The sequence below is a fragment of the Cheilinus undulatus genome, linkage group 3 (assembly GCF_018320785.1).
Source record: "Cheilinus undulatus linkage group 3, ASM1832078v1, whole genome shotgun sequence".
Taxonomy (NCBI): domain Eukaryota; kingdom Metazoa; phylum Chordata; class Actinopteri; order Labriformes; family Labridae; genus Cheilinus; species Cheilinus undulatus.
The window spans coordinates 32,115,317-32,134,272 of record NC_054867.1 but is presented as its reverse complement, the minus strand read 5'-3'; the positions used below and the strand labels follow the sequence as shown (position 1 = coordinate 32,134,272).

Here is an 18,956-nt window from a genome sequence, read left to right as displayed (position 1 = left end):
TCATTCAGAGGATGCTTTTCATGACCAGGATGTGACACTACCAGCCCAAACGCAAGAAAAGCATGAACTTGACAGTGCTGGCCAAAGTGTGAAACAGAGTCCTAACATAAGCAAAGAAATGGTTTTGTCAAACCTGATAGAGGAAGCTGAAGTGAGTGACATTAACCAACCTGAGTTGACTATAAAGAGTTCCTTTGATCGTCCAAGTAAGCAGGAAGACTTCCCTCTTTATGACAGGCTCGAAGATCATCCAGCAAAATCTACCATCTCTGAGGCCTTTGAGCAAGCAAATGATGATCATCATCCTGGGGAAAATGTTACTGAAACCCACGAAGATGAGGTAAAGCCAACACAAATGCCAGAAGAAGATGAAAATATCTGGTCCACAGTTAAGGAGGGTGATTCTTCAGTGCAAGCCCTGCAAGCTGAAATTAATGTTCCTTCAGACTCTGAATCCCAGCACATGAACCCCAATGGGAACCCCATTAGGAACAGGAGAAAACTGGGATCAAGTCGTAGAAGTAAAAGACAACAGCATGTCGAGAACATTGTTACTGAAACTTTACATGAGCCAAAAGAAGAATGTGTTCAAAAGAGGAGCAATGATGAAGCCTTCGATGTAAAAGCAACAGAAATGTCAAGTTCTGATTTACTATCTTGTCACCCAAAAGACCAAGTAAGTGACCTGTGCCAGCCTGAGTTGAATGTGGAAAGCACTGATTTGGTAACTATGCAAGACAATCCAAATCCAGATGGTAATGTGTTCAGCAATCAGGAGAAGGTCCTGTTTGAAGATGAGGACAGTAAATCTGTAAAAACACAACAATCAGAAATGATCTCTAACTTGGAAGACTCAGCTATTGAATACAGAGAAAGTACCAGGGTCAGGGAGGAACTGGAAACATCACAAATGCAACTAGGAACAGAGACAGTAGGTCAAGAAGAACTCAGTCAACAGACTGACTATGATGTCAGCATCCCTGTACCACATGATGGCACTTCAAATCTTGCCATTACACATTCTGGGCTTCAAAACCCCACACCAACAAACTATCCCGAGAAGAACCTGGAAAGCCCAATTCCTGAAAGTGAAAATCTCCAAGATCATGGAGTAAATGAGGGAGAATTAAGAGTGGAGGAGTGTAATGAATCAATGTTAGTGCCTCTTGAAGGAATGGACACATCTGGCACTTTTCAGGATGAAGACACCAGAGGTGCTTATCATTCAGAGGATGCTTTTCATGACCAGGATGTGACACTACCAGCCCAAACGCAAGAAAAGCATGAACTTGACAGTGCTGGCCAAAGTGTGAAACAGAGTCCTAACATAAGCAAAGAAATGGTTTTGTCAAACCTGATAGAGGAAGCTGAAGTGAGTGACATTAACCAACCTGAGTTGACTATAAAGAGTTCCTTTGATCATCCAAGTAAGCAGGAAGACTTCCCTCTTTGTGACAGGCACGAAGAACATACAACAAAATCTACCATCTCTGAGGCCTTGGAGCAAGCAAATGATGATCATCATCCTGGGGAAAATGTTACTGAAACCCACGAAGATGAGGTAAAGCCAACACAAATGCCAGAAGAAGATGAAAATATCTGGTCCACAGTTAAGGAGGGTGATTCTTCAGTGCAAGCCCTGCAAGCTGAAATTAATGTTCCTTCAGACTCTGAATCCCAGCACATGAACCCCAATGGGAACCCCATTAGGAACAGGAGAAAACTGGGATCAAGTCGTAGAAGTAAAAGACAACAGCATGTCGAGAACATTGTTACTGAAACTTTACATGAGCCAAAAGAAGAATGTGTTCAAAGAGGAGCAATGATGAAGCCTTCGATGTAAAAGCAACAGAAATGTCAAGTTCTGATTTACTATCTGGACACCCAAAAGACCAAGTAAGTGACCTGTGCCAGCCTGAGTTGAATGTGGAAAGCACTGATTTGGTAACTATGCAAGACAATCCAAATCCAGATGGTAATGTGTTCAGCAATCAGGAGAAGGTCCTGTTTGAAGATGAGGACAGTAAATCTGTAAAAACACAACAATCAGAAATGATCTCTAACTTGGAAGACTCAGCTATGGAATACAGAGAAAGTACCAGGGTCAGGGAGGAACTGGAAACATCACAGATGCAACTAGAAACAGAGACAGTAGGTCAAGAAGAACTCAGTCAACAGACTGACTATGATGTCAGCATCCCTGTACCACATGATGGCACTTCAAATCTTGCCATTACACATTCTGGGCTTCAAAACCCCACACCAGCAAACTATCCCGAGAAGAACCTGGAAAGCCCAATTCCTGAAAGTGAAAATCTCCAAGATCATGGAGTAAATGAGGGAGAATTAAGAGTGGAGGAGTGTAATGAATCAATGTTAGTGCCTCTTGAAGGAATGGACACATCTGGCACTTTTCAGGATGAAGACACCAGAGGTGCTTATCATTCAGAGGATGCTTTTCATGACCAGGATGTGACACTACCAGCCCAAACGCAAGAAAAGCATGAACTTGACAGTGCTGGCCAAAGTGTGAAACAGAGTCCTAACATAAGCAAAGAAATGGTTTTGTCAAACCTGATAGAGGAAGCTGAAGTGAGTGACATTAACCAACCTGAGTTGACTATAAAGAGTTCCTTTGATCGTCCAAGTAAGCAGGAAGACTTCCCTCTTTATGACAGGCTCGAAGATCATCCAGCAAAATCTACCATCTCTGAGGCCTTTGAGCAAGCAAATGATGATCATCATCCTGGGGAAAATGTTACTGAAACCCACGAAGATGAGGTAAAGCCAACACAAATGCCAGAAGAAGATGAAAATATCTGGTCCACAGTTAAGGAGGGTGATTCTTCAGTGCAAGCCCTGCAAGCTGAAATTAATGTTCCTTCAGACTCTGAATCCCAGCACATGAACCCCAATGGGAACCCCATTAGGAACAGGAGAAAACTGGGATCAAGTCGTAGAAGTAAAAGACAACAGCATGTCGAGAACATTGTTACTGAAACTTTACATGAGCCAAAAGAAGAATGTGTTCAAAAGAGGAGCAATGATGAAGCCTTCGATGTAAAAGCAACAGAAATGTCAAGTTCTGATTTACTATCTGGACACCCAAAAGACCAAGTAAGTGACCTGTGCCAGCCTGAGTTGAATGTGGAAAGCACTGATTTGGTAACTATGCAAGACAATCCAAATCCAGATGGTAATGTGTTCAGCAATCAGGAGAAGGTCCTGTTTGAAGATGAGGACAGTAAATCTGTAAAAACACAACAATCAGAAATGATCTCTAACTTGGAAGACTCAGCTATTGACTACAGAGAAAGTACCAGGGGCAGGGAGGAACTGGAAACATCACAAATGCAACTAGGAACAGAGACAGTAGGTCAAGAAGAACTCAGTCAACAGACTGACTATGATGTCAGCATCCCTGTACCACATGATGGCACTTCAAATCTTGCCATTACACATTCTGGGCTTCAAAACCCCACACCAGCAAACTATCCCGAGAAGAACCTGGAAAGCCCAATTCCTGAAAGTGAAAATCTCCAAGATCATGGAGTAAATGAGGGAGAATTAAGAGTGGAGGAGTGTAATGAATCAATGTTAGTGCCTCTTGAAGGAATGGACACATCTGGCACTTTTCAGGATGAAGACACCAGAGGTGCTTATCATTCAGAGGATGCTTTTCATGACCAGGATGTGACACTACCAGCCCAAACGCAAGAAAAGCATGAACTTGACAGTGCTGGCCAAAGTGTGAAACAGAGTCCTAACATAAGCAAAGAAATGGTTTTGTCAAACCTGATAGAGGAAGCTGAAGTGAGTGACATTAACCAACCTGAGTTGACTATAAAGAGTTCCTTTGATCGTCCAAGTAAGCAGGAAGACTTCCCTCTTTATGACAGGCTCGAAGATCATCCAGCAAAATCTACCATCTCTGAGGCCTTTGAGCAAGCAAATGATGATCATCATCCTGGGGAAAATGTTACTGAAACCCACGAAGATGAGGTAAAGCCAACACAAATGCCAGAAGAAGATGAAAATATCTGGTCCACAGTTAAGGAGGGTGATTCTTCAGTGCAAGCCCTGCAAGCTGAAATTAATGTTCCTTCAGACTCTGAATCCCAGCACATGAACCCCAATGGGAACCCTATTAGGAACAGGAGAAAACTGGGATCAAGTCGTAGAAGTAAAAGACAACAGCATGTCGAGAACATTGTTACTGAAACTTTACATGAGTCAAAAGAAGAATGTGTTCAAAAGAGGAGCAATGATGAAGCACTCAACATAAAAGCAACAGAAATTTCATCAGCAATAGATAAAAAGAAGGAAGGCGAACCAGAAGAAGACTTCAAACTCAACCCCCCCATTAAAGTAAGAAATGACAACGGCAACACAGGCCTGGTTTTGTCACAAAATGTAAAAGATGATAATGTGGGACAAAAGGAAGGATATAATGACCTTGATAATTTAAGTCAGCTTACAGAATTGGTACAATCACCAGCCCTGAAAGATTATTTAGACACTGAGAATATTCCTTGTCATGATGATATCGATTTCATCAGGCCATTCTCTTCTGATCCTTTTGAGCAAGAAGATGACTATCACATCCAAAACAAGGAACCATCACCTTATGACAAAGACAAAATAATAATTACACAACAGACCAATGATACAGTAGAAACAGTGGGACATGTTATGTTCGACGACTATAAAACAGAAGCAGACACCGAGGTGGATGTTCCGGTTTCGGGGAACGAAGAAGTTGAAAATTTTAAAGATTTGGTAAAGAGAGACCAAGACACAGAGAATATTATGGCTTTACGGGAGATCACTGCATCACCCCAGTCTGGATTGTTTTCTACTACACACAAGACTGAGTCTTTGGCTCCACTGGACACCAATCCTGTGGTAAACCTCAAAGCAGAGCAGGCTGTGGATGTGGCTGAGGAAAATGGAAGTGAAAATTTACAAGAAAAATCCAAACAGAAGAAAAGAAAGTTTGGCTCTAATCGGAGGATTCTATTCAAGGGGAATCTGGAAAGAGTGCAGGAAAGCAAAGATGAAACCAAAAAGAGGGAATTTGATGCTGAAGCTGATTTAAGAAGTCTTGAAAAAATGAAAGTAATGGAAGACATTCCCAGGCTTGTCAGTGCTGAGGTCGAAAAACAACTGGAAACTCAGGAAACCATCAGTCATCTTGACTTGGGGCAAATTCTACAAGGCAGTACCTGTGACCCACAAAGTTTGGAGAATGATATTATCTCAGACAAAAATCTGGCAACTGAGAACTCAGCAAACTCTAATATGACAGGAGAGAACTCTGTGCCTTTAGATGAGACCACTTTGTGTTCACAAAGTACTGCAGAAAGGCCAGAGAGTGCCATAGTATTACAACACCAAGCTCTGAAATCAGCCACAGAGCTGGTTGTGGCTGGGACAGATTTGGAAATAGTGACAACTGAAGTGAACAAAGGTGGAGAAGAGCAAAACAACACAGAGTCTAGCATACAGGAGTCAAACAAGGTGGATGAAGAAGTTCACAATACAAATCTTGAGATGAAGAACGCTAGCCCAAATTTGACTCATCGCAGAAGAAAAATGGGATCCACTCGTAAGAATCTGAAGTCAAAAACCAAAGAGGATGGCTTGCATCAAAAGCAGGAGATAGATAACGAGGCAACAGAGGCCACGACAAATGCTGAGGATGTAAAGACAGATTACTTTTCAGGCAACAAAGAAGAGGATTCGGAACCCAAAGTAGAACATGGGGATGATGACTCTGAACAAAAGAAAGCCATAGTATTGGAACAAGCCGAGTTCAGCCACATTAGTGATTCTCACCTCACACCAACAGCTCTTGGGACATCTGAAGACAATCTTGAGCCTAATAGCAAAATAGAGCATCAACTAACTCCAGATTATCTCCCTGCAAAACAATCCACCACCCCTGAACTGGATGCAATGCCAGAAGCAACATCTTCTGGTAGAAGAAGAAAATTTGGATCTAACCGTAAGACACGTGGACAACAGAGCAATAAAAACCAAACTGTAAGAGAAGAGAAAATAATAGAGACTGAAAGTGGGAGCGATGGTGAAGGTGTCACCGATGAAAGTGCTGTCAAGACAAATGAGAAGAAGACATCTGAGGTAAGCAGCATAGATTTGCTTTTACACTCAAAGATTATCATGTACAAATCTTCAACTTTAATAGTTTTACATTGTACTTTAAGAAGTAGACAGCTGTTTGCATGTATGTCATGTACTTCCTGTTGGTGTAAAATGTCTTACTCACTGGTAAAATGTTTCGCAAAAACGAACAAATTGATGCAAGGAACTGAAATGAGGAACATTCTGCCCACACTACAAGTTTCACATAGTGAAAAGGGGAACATAGATGCATATCTGAGTTCTTGATCTCAACACTGCGGATTTTGTATTCTGTGTGTAGCCTAAGCTACACATAGCTCTGCTGACCTACAGCAAAAAATGATTTTAAGGCTGATTCCTGGCATATATTCTTTTTAATTCTCTATAAATCATTTTTAAAAATATTGTTTTACATTAGTAATTAATATCTACAGTAACTAGATTCAACACTCACCTGCTACATGCCAAAGGGTTCAAATTGAAAAGGCTCATTTTAGATCCCTCAAAAGGTCCACAATATTTAAAACAAAATTATGTTTTGAAAAAAATTTGTAATTTGGAGGACTAAATTTGCAACCAGTATAATTATCTAAGTGACATGTTTTGCCTGTGCAGGTTGAAAATACTAAAGAGGAAGCATCACCAGGCATCAGCACCTTGAAAGGAGGAGACAACTCAGCACCAAAGAGGTAAATCTTCTTTCCTTCAACCTTTATTTAATTCTCAAGGAATCACTGGTAGCATGCCCTCTTTTTTTGTGATGTCAAGAGTACAACAAAACAAGCACAGTAGGCTAAAAAAAGTGATAACAACACTGTTATTTAAAATAATGCTTTATTTTAAAGACCTATGGGAATATTTCTGTGAACTTTAAATTTTTGTTGTGAAGTGTTTTATATGAACTCAGCAGAGAAGCTAAAAGCAGCTTTTTCCATACGAGATGTGTGACTTCAGCCATAAACAGAGATATTAACATTATGGCCTCCAATAATGCTACAGTTCCATATATAGCTTTGCACATTAAAAATACGATCCGTCTTGTTGGGGTACAGGGGTTCTCACCTGGTTCCAGGCTCAGTACCTGCCAACAGGCCTGATCGTAGTACTGGCAGGGCCCCTAACAAGCCAGGTGAATGGGCCCTTCCTAGCTGTGATTTATTAATAGCATCAGTTTGGATCTGTAGCATTGGTGCTACACTCTGGCTAACAGCCGCTTCACTTTGGAGCTGAAAAGTGTGTCAAACCCTTACTGGGTTCCGATGTTGAAATTATTTCTTTGTTCCACTTTAACCACATTAAACTTATCTTTACACCAATCTTTGGCACCTTTATTTGCCAGTTTTTATCAGTTTTTGGCATTTTTTTGCCTATTTTTTCCTCTTTATTTTTTTACCAATTTTTGACACATTTAAACCCCTTTTCATCACTTTCTTCTGCCCATTTTTTTGCACTTGCTGTCTATTTTTTGCCTCTGTTGACCCATTTTTGCCACGTTGAACCCATTTTCGCTACTTTAAACCCATTTGTGACACTTCTTAATCCTTTTTCACCACTTATTTTCACTTATGACCCATTTTTGTAATTGGGACCCATTTTTCTATTTTGGAAATTATTTTCACCACTTTTTCTGCCCTTTATTACCCCCTTTTAACCCATTTTGCCACTTTCCACTTATTATACCTCTGTTAAGCCATCTTTGCTGTTTTAAACCCCTTTTAACCCCTCATCCACCTCCACTGGCTCCCCATCAAGTCCCGTATCAACTACAAAGTCCTCCTCCTCACATACAAATCTCTCCATGCTCTGGCTCCCCAGTACCTTTCTGATCTCCTCCATCCATACACACCATCCCGCAACCTTCGATCTTCAGACACCGGCCTACTTTCCATACCCAAAACCAAACTCCGAACCTATGGAGACAGAGCCTTCAGTGCTGCAGCTCCCACCCTCTGGAACATTCTGCCTGCAGACATCCATAGCGCTCCATCTCTGGACATTTTCAAAAAACGTCGCAAGCACCACCTGTTCACCACAGCCTACAGTCTTCACTAAACCACCCCTTACACTCATCCTACCCCTTATGTAGTTTGTCCATGTCTATGTGTTCCTGTAAAGCGTCCTTGGGTTTCTTGAAAGGCGCTATATAAATTCAAGATATTATTATTATTATTATTATTATTTTTCCACACATTTTGTTACTTTTAACTGCTTTTCACTACTTGGTTAGGCCACTGCCACTTGACACCACAGACTGTAAAAAGAATTGGACAAAGCCTGTGTGACATCAGCCGTTTGATTACAATAAGCAGACTCAAACAGCTTTTAAAGCCAATCCGTGGCAGCTTTCATAGTGATATCGCTGTCTCAACCAAGCTTTGGATCAACCTAATGGCAGATAAGAGCCCACCCACTGAGCTCGACCTCCAGTCAGCTAAGTTATCATTTAAGCTAGCCTTCTGGTTGACAGATAGTTAGCGTGTGCCTGTCAAGCTATCTGTCAATCAAATGAGACATGCCAATCAGTGCGCAGTGAGGCTTTTCCTAAATATAAAATATAATTAACCCCCCCCCCCCCCGTAATAATAAGAGACGTTTGTTTTTGTTTTGTTTTTTTATCCAGGGTGTAAAATAGTCTATTTCTAGTGTAAAAACTGCTTTTTAACATGTGTTGTGTAAAGGACTTCCTGTAATCCTGCAGCCAATCACGATTAGACACTCCCCATTTTGCAATTTTTTGCACTCTCGCATTGGCTTCATTTTTCAGGACCAGAGGTTGCTGCTTGCTTGAAACCCATTTTTGCCACTTCCAACTGCTGTTCACTGCTTGTTTAGCCCATTACTGCCCCCTTTTTGGACCACTTTTAGGTTCCATCCCACCAACTGAGACCACTGCTACAAGAGAAGAGTCTTTGCTCATGTCATTGTTTCTGCAGCATGTATTTGACAAACGAAGCAATGAGAAACCAACTACAGCCACAGTCACTAAAAATACAGTGATGAAGACTCTGATTTCCCATGCAGCTATTGTAAACAGTGATCCCATGATTGCCTCACTGTGATGGAGTTTTGGCCTACACCACGTTCTTTAAAAAAAAGTGTTTGTCAGGTTTCAGCATTTTTCCCCAAATTAATACTGCAGTGGAAATTTTGCAAGATTTTTTTAAATGGAAATTATTGCTCCATTTTTTAACAACAATAACAGAAACTATCAGTCTCCTAAAGTTAAAATAAAACTATCAAGGCAAACATGATAGTGGTGCCTGATTATAAGGGAGAGCTTTATTGAGGACCCCTAGCCTATCCATCTCTCCATGCTTTTCCCCTACTGATAATTTATACACTATACCCCACCACATAGCCCTTAATTTTCACCACAACCCAAACAGCATTGGCACTTTCTACAGACCCAGGCTCCAGCTGCTGAAAATGTTGATACTGTCTACCCTACCACATGGCCTCTAAAGACCCCACTGCCCAACCATAAAACTAGATGGACTGAGAGGGCCTACATATCAGGACTATGGACTGGGCACCTCCTTTCACCGATGTTTCATCAAGATGGCTCCCAACACTTCAAAAAGGCTTAACATGCTGCTCTCTCTGCCCTAACACTCTCCTCAGAACTTGTACAATCACATTCTTGTGTAACAAGGCCAAACAAACTTACATCCAAATACACAACAACCAGTGTCAAAATGGCCAAAAAGAAAAGTAAAAACCAATCAAAGAGTCTGTAGATAGATATAAGTAATGGGACTTGGAAGGACAGAGCCAAGATGAGAAGCCTGTTTAGACAAGAGCTCGCCCTGCTGTGTTAGAAAGTAGCTGTAAATTTGATAATCAGTAAAACAGAAGAGGACAATTAGTAACACATGCGTGTGATGAATTAAAGTTTAAAAAAGGGAGGAAATTGTCTGGAAGATGTTTATGTTGCACCTATGAGTAATGTTTGTATCATATCATATCCATAGAAATGTACAATTATAATAAAAAATAATAAAAATAATGTATTTTAGATATAATATCTGCTGTCTTATGCACACCTATAATGACTTTGATTTGGAGCCCCTTTGCCTTTTGGTAAAAAATAGTAAACATACCTATGGGATCACAGTCTCTTTACAAAATGCAAACTGTTGCAGACACTGACGACTGTTTCTGCACTGAGTTTTGTTTGATCTGTGTCTGATGGCATTCTTTTCTGCAGTGAGAAGAAATCCCAACAAGTGACTCGAGTTCAACAACCCTCTGCTGGAATCCACCAGAGTCAGGAAGGTCAAAAAACGTTCTCCCTGGGTAAATATCAAATGGAAAACATTTACTTAGACTAGTCAGAGCCACAGCAAAATGTGGCTGATCATAGAAAGATAATGAGAGAGGGATGTTGAATATTAAAAGAAACATGAAATGTGACATAAAATGTTTTTGTTTTTGATTTAACAGTCAACTCTAAAGAAGCAGTCAACAGATCAAATTCTTACAATGTGGTGATGGTCGGCGACAGCTGTGTGGGTAAAACCGCCTTCATGAAAAGAGCTGTAGTTGGAAAGTTTTCTACAGACTTACCTGCTTCTTGTGGTAAGAACTTGAATCTTTATCCTGCTATTTTCCTATCAAGATGCATTGTAATAAAACATGAATACTTATTTAGGGATTGATACATGCCTGGGGACTGTGGTGGTGGATGGAAAAGTTGTGATGCTGCAGTTGTGGGACACAGCAGGGCAAGAAAGGTAGGTTTCCCCTTTCAAGACAAAGATGCTTGTGTCAGTTGTGTCTGTTTTTCAACAAATATGGACAACAGATAAAACAATTGTTATTCCAGAAAATTAAAATGACTAAATACAGCTTTCTCACAAGTTATACCTTGATATCAGGTTTCTTTTCCACAAGAACATTTAAGGGCAAATGTAACAATTTTACATGAAGAATCTAGGAAAGATTTAGAGAAAGAAAGAATTTACAAGATCAATTTCATAATTGTGAGAAAGTACATGATTCTATCAGCCTAAAGCAAATGTAGTTCTACTACAAATAGTTAAACAGATTTCAGAGCCATAAAAAATTAGAGAAATTCTCTGAAACCAGTCTATAATTCCTTGGTCACCTGCTTTTTTTCTTCTTATGCATACCTGCAAATGTTTCAAATGGGAAAATGGTCAAGTAAAGACAGTACTGAAGATCTGATGGCCAGTCAGTTTTACTAATGTAAAGCCTAACTTACGCAGCATTTACAATGCGGGACGTGCGGAGATCTTTCAGATTTCATTGTATTGAATGTAGGCAATGATTGTTGAAATTAGATCAAGAGGAAAAAGGAAGCCAATTGATACCTCATCACTTATAATATGTTCCCTTTGTGTCAAAATATAAATGTATTATTCTCTCTTCTTTTATTTGGAAATAAAAGTTTAAAAATGTTATCTTGAATTTTAGTGCCTAAAAAAGTATTCACCCCCTTGGATGTTTTACCCTTTGATTGATTTTATAAACCATCATGGTCAGTACAATTTGGCTATTTGACTAATAAATTACAAAAAAACTCTTAAATGTCAAAGGATAAACAGATTTGTACGATGTCAATTAAATAAAAAATATTTAAGGTGAAATAGATGACTGCATAAATATTCACCTTTTTCAAGTCAGTTTTCAGTAGAAGCTTTGACTTAGTCACTCATTCACCTTGTTGTCTTTAAACCATTTCTGTGTAGCTTTTGCTGAATGTTTCAGGTCATTGTCTTGCTATAAAATAAATATCCTCCCAAGCCGTAGTTCTCTTGCAGACTGAATAAGATCATCCTCCAAGATTTTCCTATATTTTGTTGCATTCATTTTACTCTCTACCTTACAAGCCTTCCAAGGCCAGCTGTTGAGAAGCATCCCCACAGCATGATGCTGCCATCACCGTGCTTCCCAGTGGGGATGTTGTGTTTGTGGTGATGTGCAATGTTTGGTGTCCACCAAATGTAGCGTCTTGTCTGAATGCCAAAAAGCACCATTCTGTTGTCATCAGACCACAGAACTTTATTCCACTTGACCATGGAGTCTCCCACATGTCTTTTGGTGAAGTCCAGTCCAGATTTAAAGAGTTTTCTTCAACAGTCTTTGCCACTCTCCCATAGGGGTTTGAATAGGGAAGAACCTGTATGCAGAGTCTCTCATCTCAGCTGCTGAAGCTTGTAACTCCTTCAGAGTAGTCATAGGTGTCTTGGTGGCCTCTCTCACTAGTCTCCTTCTTGCACGGTCACTCAGTTAGTGAGGATGGCCTGATCTAGGCAGATTAACACGTGTGCCATTGTCCTTCCATTTCTTGATGATGGATTTAACTGAACTCTGGGGGATGTTCTGTGCCTTGGAAATGTTTTTGAATCGTCCCCTGACTTATACTTTCAATATCCTTTTCTTTGAGTTGCTTGGTGTGTTCTTTTGTCTCTGTGGTGTAATAGTAGCTAGGAATACTGATTAACTAGTGACTGGGCCTTTCAGACACAGGTGTTTTTATACTATAATCACTTGAGACACATTCACTGCACTCCCCATTTCACTAATTGTGAGACTACTAGCACCAGTTGGCTGGGCCCCTATTAAACTAAGTCAGTCATTTTAAAAAGAGGTTATTATTTATGCAGTCACTTATTTTACCTGACATATTTTGTTTAAGAGTTTCTCCCTCCTGAATCGGTTTTCATTTTTTTTGGATGTGGGTGTCAAAAAAGACGAATTATATTGACCATGATTAATTTATAAAATCATTAAAATGGTAAAACATCCAAGGGGGTGAATCATTTTTATAGGCACTATACGTCCTGCCCCAATAATAAACATGTAGGAACATTGGGCTTAAGATGGGTAAAAGCTGTATTTTCTATTTCCATGGGCCTTGTTACTCATGAGTTGGATATCTTTTTGATGATTTGTGTTGTTCAGGATGGTTTTATAAACTCATGGTTCACTCTCATGCCTGTGAGGATTACTACGGTGGCATTTAAACTCACAAACAAGCCATCTCAGTATGGAAATATTTGTTTTAATGTGCCTGAAATCAGACTCATACAGTATACAGCTCTCTCCCCCAGTATGTACCGGGGAGGCGAAGGAGAGAAGGCTGTAGAGAGAGGCATCATTGCTACATTTACAGGATGTTATTTGTGGTTTATAAGGTCTAAATGTGCAGAGTGGACTATATTTCCCACAAGCGACACTTTTCTATTTATGTAGATGTGCTTTCTCTCGTTTAACTTTTTCCACCATCATATTTGCACTCTATTCACATTATTTGAAGGCAGCCTCCCAGCTCCTTAGCTGTGTGTACACCTTTACTTTCAGCCAAGACTTCAGATGAGAACACGTCAGTGTTTACATGAGTTACATCCTCTGTGCACTTTCAATTGTCACCTGTCATGGATTATGTAAATGTAAGTCACCCGCAGCAGCTTTCTGGAACAAACTCAATGCATGCACTCAAAGCACATTTAAAGTGATGCAAAGTGTCCTTCAGACCAGTTTCAGAACTGGTTTGGCTCATCTCAGAGATGCTTTGCCCTCTGAAATTAAGACGAGAGATTTTAGTTGAAACAGAGTAGGACATAACAGGTACCTATGTTTAGCATGCTGTCTAAATTTATATTAAACAATAACATGTGGGCAAAGGGTTATCTGTGCTGTTCAGAGATTCACTGTAGATGAGATAGATCAGCAAGATTGAGTCCAAAATCCCCAAACCTGAATTAAGGGACTTTGTGTTTTAAAAATATGAATAATTACATGTCATGTAACAAAGATTTCATTGTAAAAGCTGTTGTGCAATAGTGATTAAGAAGATGTTCCAAATTTGTTTCTCGGAAAAGCTTCAGGGAACTCTCTGCAAACTCAACCAACCAGTATCATTAGACAGTCATGGCAGCACACATTCAGCCTTTGGGCAGTTCAGTCACAGCCCATTGTTTCTCACTGACTACAATGCCAACTGTTCTGTCAACCTCTGAATGGCTGAGAGAAAATTAGTACTTTTCTGTGAGTTTTGTAGAGTTTCTGGTTTCTCCTGTCTTTATACACATTCTTTTTTTTTGATCCTTGAAGGTTTCAAAGCATCACAAGACAAATTTTCCACAGAGCCCAGGCCTTTCTCCTTATGTATGACATCACTTCCTCTCACAGTTTTTCTGCAGTCAGCTACTGGGCCAGCTGTATTCAGGTAGGACACAATAAAATAATAATAATGTTACAATATCAGGTGAGTCTTTTAGCAGTTGATAATGCCAGACGTAATATTCAAATGTGTATTTATTTATGTGCCTTTCAGTGATGAGGGCTGGGTTATCATGGTATTTTTGTATATGTGCCAGTGCATACTAAATAATGATGCAGTGTTGTAATGGTGTTATAACTTCATTAATGCATCACACAGAAGAAATGTCAGTAAGCAAAACGAATGATGTACAATTAATCCCATACAAATTATTTGACTCTGGTTATTGAGCTCAACAGTGCTGTTCTACTTTTTTGGCAGCTCAGGTTCCAGATTTAATCCCACCTTTAAATCCACCATTGACTTTTCTTAAAATCCTTAAGTACATTTTTCAAGCTCTCCAAATGGTTGTGATGATAAAACACTTGATTTGGCAAAACAGGCATTTGAAAATGGATTTAAAGGCAAAGGGGCAATAATCTTGCAAGCTGATAGATTTGCCCATCATCATGCATGTCTATCATCAGGCAGATCCATCTGGAAAAGCTCCAATCTACAATGTTTGGACTAACCTGAACACAGTTCAGACATTTGAGGAGAACAAGGCGGTAGCTACTGGCAGGGTTAAGTTGTTTGTTATGGCTGCCTCCTGTGTGGTGATTAGTAGTATGTAGCTCTAATACAGCCTCAGTTTTACCAGAACTGGACCATCATTCTGTATGAAATAGAGTAAAAAAAAAACTACAACCATTTCATGATTGCAAAAGAGGTTATGGCTCTTCGGCCAACCTGCTTCAGCATGAGTTTGTGACAGTTACAGGGACAGGGAGCTAGTTGTTGTGTAAGTGGGTAGATATAGTGGCTGTTATTGTTTTGATTAGCTCGGATGTAGCCACAGTGGTAGTGGCACTTAAAGCATTTAATGACAGAAAAGATGTTTTCACCCCTCTCCCAGCCTGCTTTGGCATGAGTTTGCAATTGTTATGCTAAGGTAGCAAATAGCTAGGCTTAAACTGTAGTGAGCGGCAAATTAATCAGAATAAGACCACATTTCTTTTTAAAACAAGAGTGAAGAGCCACACAGAAAGCTTGTTTTGGCAAAGAAGATGTTTTGCACGTCTCCTGACCAACCTTGGCATCAGTTTTGTTCAGCCAGAAGCTCCACTATTCACAGACTACGGCAGCAGTGTCCTGTCAGCTCAGGTGAACTGCAAGCGTACAACTTAATTTTGTCTCGTTGCTCTGATTGGCCCATTATGAATGTGACAGAACGTTCTTCAAAACACCCTTCCAAGAATATTTTGAAAAGTTCTGCCCTTTCCAAATGTTGGTCACAGCAGGTCACACCAATCAGAGATGTCACTGTGAAACTCAAGGATTTTGGGTACTGCCATATTTGTGGCTGAGATCAAGGATAAACCATGTTTTCCTTGAAAATAGGTTCTTATCTTACAAACTTATGTCTTCTATATCAGCACATACCATCATTTCACACTCAGATTTATTTTACAGGACGGGGCTGCAGAGGATGTTACTGTTTTACTCCTTGGGAATAAAAGCGACCTCACTGATCGTCAGGTCACATTTCAGGAGGGAGAAACTCTTGCTAAGGTACAGCAATACAGCATATGAAGCCAATCTTTGCCAATCAAAATTTAAAATGATCACAGAACAATCACTAAAGGCGGCAGATTTACTCCACAGGAGCACAACTTTTACTTCATGGAGTGCAGCGCTGCCACAGGAGAAAATGTGATTCAGTCTTTGGAAAGTGTGGCCAGGTGACACATTTTATTTTTCTCATTGTCATGACTACATCGTGATCTTTAGAATGCCCTTTAATGATCCATGTGTTCTGATGTTGCTCAAACTGATCATAATACAGTGTTTTTGTTATGTTGTTGCCAGGATGTTGAGTCAAAAAGCTGACACAAGAGAGGAAACCACCGTGTTGTTGAAAGAGCCACAAAAGAAGAAATCATCAAGATGTTGCTGAGCAGCTGGACTGACTTTCAAAAAGTTTGTACATCACAACTATGACAGCTACTTAAAACACTTTTGTTTGCTTTTATCTATCAATAAGGTTATTCATTTACACAACTGAGAAAGTCTGAAAAAAGACTGAAAGAATGTTTTCTAAATGCATGGTATGTCATACCATCTTTATGCAGATGACACACAAATATACCTGCCTTTAAGACGAAATGATGACAGTTCTATAAAACGTCTGCTGGACTGTCTGAAGAACTTGACCTGGACCCTTGCTAACTTTCTTTAAACCCTCACTTACTAATAAAGATTGACAGTGATTTTATGGTGGATACATTCTGTTGTTAAATCCAGTTTTTATCGTCTGAGGCTTTTATGCAGTATCAAATTGGTTTTATCTCTGCAAGAATCTGAGTGAGGGATTTGTGCTTTTATATATACTCATTTAGACTACTTTAGTGCACTTTATATTGGAGTTAATCAGCTCTCCCTTGCATGCTTACAGTTTGTCCAAAATGTAGCTGCTCTATTTTTAACAGGTATGTGATAAAATAAACATATCGCCTCCACCCTGACCTCCCTCCATTTTCCCCCAGTTTTTTAGACTCAATTTTAACTTTATCATTTTTACATCTTTAAATTGATCAGCACCAAGTAGACTTCTTGTGGTCTCTGTGGTCTGCTGATCAGCTTCCTCTCATCTTCCTTAAGATTAGATCAAAAACCTGAGATGATGAATTATTTTCTGTGGTGCCTCTTAAACTATGGAATAAACTACCTCCTAAAAGAGTCCGCCTGTGTAAAAATAAACTCATTAGAAAATTATTTAGAAAGGCACACACCTCTCTATATAAGGCCTCACAGCTGACAATGCATATCAAAGCTTACTGAGGCCCCCTCTCCCCAGATTGCTCAGGTGACCAGCTCTTAGAAGAGTCTTGGTTGAGCCAGACTTCTTCCATTTGAAAATTATGAAGGTCACTGCACTCTTGGGAACCTTCATTAAAGCAGGATTTTTTGTAGCCTTCCCAAGATCCGTGCCTTCAACAATCCTGTCCCTAAAGTCTGCAGGCAGTTCCTTTGACCTCATGGCTTGGTTTTTGCTCTGATATGCATAGCTGTGAGGCCTTCTATAGAGGTGTATGCCTTTCTAAATCATGTCTAATCATTTAATTAACCACAGGTGAATTCCAATCAAGGTGTAGAAACATCTCAGCAAAGATTTAGAGAAATGGGAGAAACCTGACCTAAATTTCAAGTGTTTTTGCAAAGGTTTGAAAACTCATGTCAATGTGGTATTCAGTTTTCTATTCTAAATTTGCAAACATTTTTAAAATCTGTTTTCACTTTGTCATTGTGGTGTACTGAGTGTAGATCAATGAGTATAAAAATGAATTTGATCGACTATAGCATCAGGCTGCAACATAACAAAAGTGAAGAGGGTGAGAATACCTAATAAATGCTCTGCATCTGTGTTCTAGTCACTGTGCAGCAATTTGGTAAATGTCTGTTTTAAAGCAGGCTTTATAAGTTAAGTGGATTGGACACTGGCATACAATACAATAGGCATACACCTATTTTGTCAATGTACATAAGCAAAAAAATCTCTAATAAATATTTAATGATACTGTAAAGTTGCTGCATAATTACTTTCAAGGCTGCAGTGAACAGATGGAATTATTTAAGGCAATGCTTCTTAAATTATGCATGTTATTTTAAATGCTTTTGTTTGAATATTCAGCTTTTTTTCTAGCGTATCATACCTGTCTCTTCTCTGAGAAACAAACCCATTAAATCAGTATTTTTGGTTCTTGTTCCTGGTATAGGAGAATTAATTTACTAATGAATCTCCCCCAGAGATATCTTAGTTCAGAAAAGTTTCTCAGATATGGTTGAAAAAGTAAACAGCTTAAATAAAGAGTCTTTTTTAGTAAAGACTCTTTGTATTTTCATATACCAAGTGTTTTATTTTTATTCCTGCTACATTCTGAAGTGTAAACAACATAAAATTATCAAGGATGTAATAAAATCTAAGATTCAAAACAATTAAATGTATTTTTTGGACTTAATCTAATTTTTTATGTCCTGCTTGTGCAATATCCCTGATGAAAACAGCAACATTTTATGACTTTAGCTGTTTATTACACAAAGTTCTGCCATTTTTAAGTAGATAATTATGTTTTATGTCCCTCATCTGTTATAAATGTTTGTAACACATACTGTTCTCATTTGCCTAACAGCTGCAAGACTGAAAAAATAACCATAAATTAAGTTAAAGCTCTTAAAGAGAAAGCGCTAGCAAAATAATGGTCAAGCGTTAAGTACCAGTACAGATTAACCTAATTATTTAATCAGTTTTCTTTTTTTCTTTATGACCTGTGTTGCTAAATGTTTTATATCCTGTTTCCAGCTTAATAAACCTGCTGAACAATGACTGCCAGCTCACGTAGTTAATTTGTGTCCTTGTGGAAGTAGAGTTGTCTTCATGCTGACAAAGACAGCAGTGTTCCCACTGGAACAACAAGTCCTTCACTGGTATGAAGAGCATGACAACAACGGCGCCACTGCAGCAACCTCATCACATCCCAGAGGACCCTGTTTGTGGGAAACAGAAATGCTGAGGTAGCACCTTCTG

General features: G+C 39.4%; 1 protein-coding gene across 3 annotated transcripts; it reads left to right on the top strand.

Moving 5' to 3' along the window:
* The first annotated feature begins 1,820 nt into the window (after positions 1-1,820).
* rab44 (RAB44, member RAS oncogene family) lies at positions 1,821-18,934 on the top strand. Of its 3 annotated transcripts, none has more exons than XM_041782303.1 (10): positions 1,821-6,144; positions 6,760-6,833; positions 10,352-10,440; positions 10,588-10,722; positions 10,796-10,877; positions 14,224-14,338; positions 15,845-15,943; positions 16,037-16,113; positions 16,241-16,351; positions 18,797-18,934. In XM_041782303.1, exons 1-9 carry the CDS (start codon positions 1,855-1,857, stop codon positions 16,326-16,328), a joined length of 5,049 nt encoding a protein of 1,682 aa, XP_041638237.1. In that variant the 5' UTR covers positions 1,821-1,854; the 3' UTR covers positions 16,329-16,351; positions 18,797-18,934. The 3 variants fall into 3 exon arrangements, with proteins under 3 accessions (XP_041638237.1, XP_041638228.1, XP_041638220.1); XM_041782294.1 differs by lacking the exon at positions 18,797-18,934 and adding an exon at positions 16,504-18,746; XM_041782286.1 differs by lacking the exon at positions 18,797-18,934 and having other exon boundaries at positions 16,241-18,746.
* Positions 18,935-18,956: the final 22 nt, after the last annotated feature.

What these genes read in the sequence shown, in the direction of transcription:
- rab44 (XM_041782303.1), top strand. Translation starts at nt 1,855, where the DNA reads ATGTCAAGTTCTGATTTACTATCTGGACACCCAAAAGACCAAGTAAGT. An exon ending in ACTGGGCCAGCTGTATTCAG is followed by an intron (nt 14,339 to 15,844) that starts GTAGGACACAAT and finishes TTTATTTTACAG; the next exon opens with GACGGGGCTGCAGAGGATGT. An exon ending in AGGGAGAAACTCTTGCTAAG is followed by an intron (nt 15,944 to 16,036) that starts GTACAGCAATAC and finishes TTTACTCCACAG; the next exon opens with GAGCACAACTTTTACTTCAT.